Source organism: Pteropus alecto, unplaced genomic scaffold, assembly GCF_000325575.1.
Source record: "Pteropus alecto unplaced genomic scaffold, ASM32557v1 scaffold98, whole genome shotgun sequence".
Lineage (NCBI taxonomy): Eukaryota > Metazoa > Chordata > Mammalia > Chiroptera > Pteropodidae > Pteropus > Pteropus alecto.
This window is the reverse complement of record NW_006443570.1, coordinates 3,153,674-3,155,844: the sequence shown is the minus strand read 5'-3', so window position 1 is coordinate 3,155,844 and position 2,171 is coordinate 3,153,674. Positions and strand designations below refer to the sequence as shown.

Genomic DNA, 2,171 nt, shown 5'->3' with positions numbered 1-2,171 from the left:
GACCCCAGAACCCCCACATTAGAGGCAAGGAGACAAGCAGAAATCCTGGGGCGAGGGCAGGCCTCATTCTCAGGGACCCTTCCCCTAGCAGAGCTCCCTCTCTCCACTAAGCACTGCCTGAAGACCACAGTTTCATCTTCCAGCTCCTCAGAGCACACAGGGGTCCCGAGTCTCCATTCCGGCCCTGAGGGTCATCACATAGAACTGGCTATCATGGATGAAGCAGAACCGGGGGTGGGGCACTGGACAAAGACCCTCTTGTCCCCAAGGCGGGGTGGCAGGAAGCCAGGGCAAAGCCTTTACACTTGCTGCCAGCGGTGCCTGGATGCCAGGCAGTCTGGGTGAGGAGATCCTATTCTTGGAACCCTCTCCCCTTATGCCCAGAGCCCTCATCCCCATCCCTTGTTTCCATATGAGGCCACCAGCTAAGTCTCTGACCCAACAACTCTCAGCTTGCCTGGAGCTCTTCTTCCCATGTGAATGCCAGGCCCTGACACTTGCCCACGGTGGCCCCAACAACAACCAGAAACAGCAAAAACCCTCACACGTAAACCATAACTGCCCCCCACTTACATACCCACGCACAATCTTGCCAGAAACCACCACCATCACAGCTGCCACCAGTGATGACAGAGCTTCACATTTTTCAGTGACAGTCTCCATCAAACGCATCAATTCGTTAAGACCAGCAAGAAGGATATGGAAGAGAATAAGGGAAACTGAGGCACAGAGTTAGACAGCAAAGCAGCTGACTCAAGGTCACCCAGACCAATATATCCAGAGTTCCCCACCCTGCCTCGCCCCAAGTGCTCAAACCCCAAACCAAGGAACATTCAGAACCACAAGCCTGTACGTCTGGTCAGCTATCCCCCACTCCCAGCTCTCATCTGCTCCCCAGAACAACAGTAGCGCCAACATCTTCTGAAAGCCTTTGGCCAGAAACCCACTTCCCTTAAAGTTGGGGGCTGCAGGACTTTCTGGTTGCACAGTATTTGGGGAGAGGAAAAGACAGTCTGGGATCCCCTCCTTGCACAATCTCTGTTGCTGCTCACCTGGCTCCCTTCGGCCCCCGGAGTCTCTCGCTCCAGCCTCCTCCCTGGGAGATCGGGCGCTGCCCTCCGCTGTCCTCTCCCACCAGGCCAGGGCAAAGCGCCGGAGGCACTGCCAGGGCTGCATGGGGCGGGGTGGGGCGGGGGCGCTCGCACTAGCAGCCGCACACACCGCGCTGGGCCCTGCCAGCTGAGCTGCGGAGGCACCCGGCCGGCCCCCTCTGCTTCCACCAGCATCCTGCTGCCCCCACTGACAGGACTCGGAGCTGGTCCGGGAGCTTCTGACGTAGCAGGGGGGTGCGTGGGAGGGGAGGGGGAGCCTTGGAGCGTCTCCTCCCCAGCCCCGCCCTCGGCCCCTCAGCCTCCAGCGGTCCCTAACTCCTCACTCACCCTAGAAGCTCAGCCCAGTTGGGGGCGCCCTCCTCTGCCCTCTGCAGGGGGAGGGCTTAAGATCAAATAGCCCCTCCCCCAACCCCTCCCACTCGTGGCCCCTCCCTACCCGCCCGCCGAGCAGGGAGCTGGTCCCCAGATTCTGCAACTGCTGCCTAGGCTCCGAGGTCTCCAAGGCTAGGGCCTCGAGGTGAGGGGGGGCGGTTGGTGGTAGTGGGGAATACAGGCTTGTATCCTGGCAACATAGCCAACCCCAGAATGCGCTCATCCCCTTCCTTCCCTGGAGGACTGGCTCGAAGAACCTACCACCACCACCCAAGTGCGTGCAACCCATTCTGGGACCTGGGGAAGAGAGAGGCCTTTGATGCTCCCCCGCCCCGACTTCTCCATACCCTTCGCCTCCCCCTTCATGCTCTTCAACCTCGGATGGTCCACTCCCTTCCCCCACTGTCCTCACGATTCATCCCCCTTCCTCTTTTCCCTACCCTTCCCCCCTCCACACTTACCCCTTTAAATTTTAACCCCTCTTACCCTCTCCCCCGGACTCGTGAGGCCCTACCCACCCGGTCTCCAGCCTCTCCAATCCCTGACCCCCTCTCAGGTCCTAGCACTTCTCTCGCCCGGGTCTTTCTCCCAAACCCGGCGCGCCGCGGTCCCCTGCCCCCCACACACCTGCGCCCGAAGCATCCCTTGCCACGCTGGCCACCGCCTCCCCGACCCGGCCACCGCCCC

At 60.9% G+C, this 2,171-nt stretch overlaps 1 protein-coding gene across 1 annotated transcript in view; it reads right to left on the bottom strand.

The window, feature by feature from the left end:
- The window catches only part of SRCIN1 (SRC kinase signaling inhibitor 1), a 63,726-nt gene extending 62,550 nt beyond the window's left edge, over positions 1-1,176 (bottom strand). Inside the window, 1 exon segment of the mRNA XM_015599163.2 lies at positions 1,053-1,176. Within this exon segment, the coding sequence (XP_015454649.1) occupies positions 1,053-1,176 (124 nt within the window).
- Between the last annotated feature and the right edge of the window lie 995 nt (positions 1,177-2,171).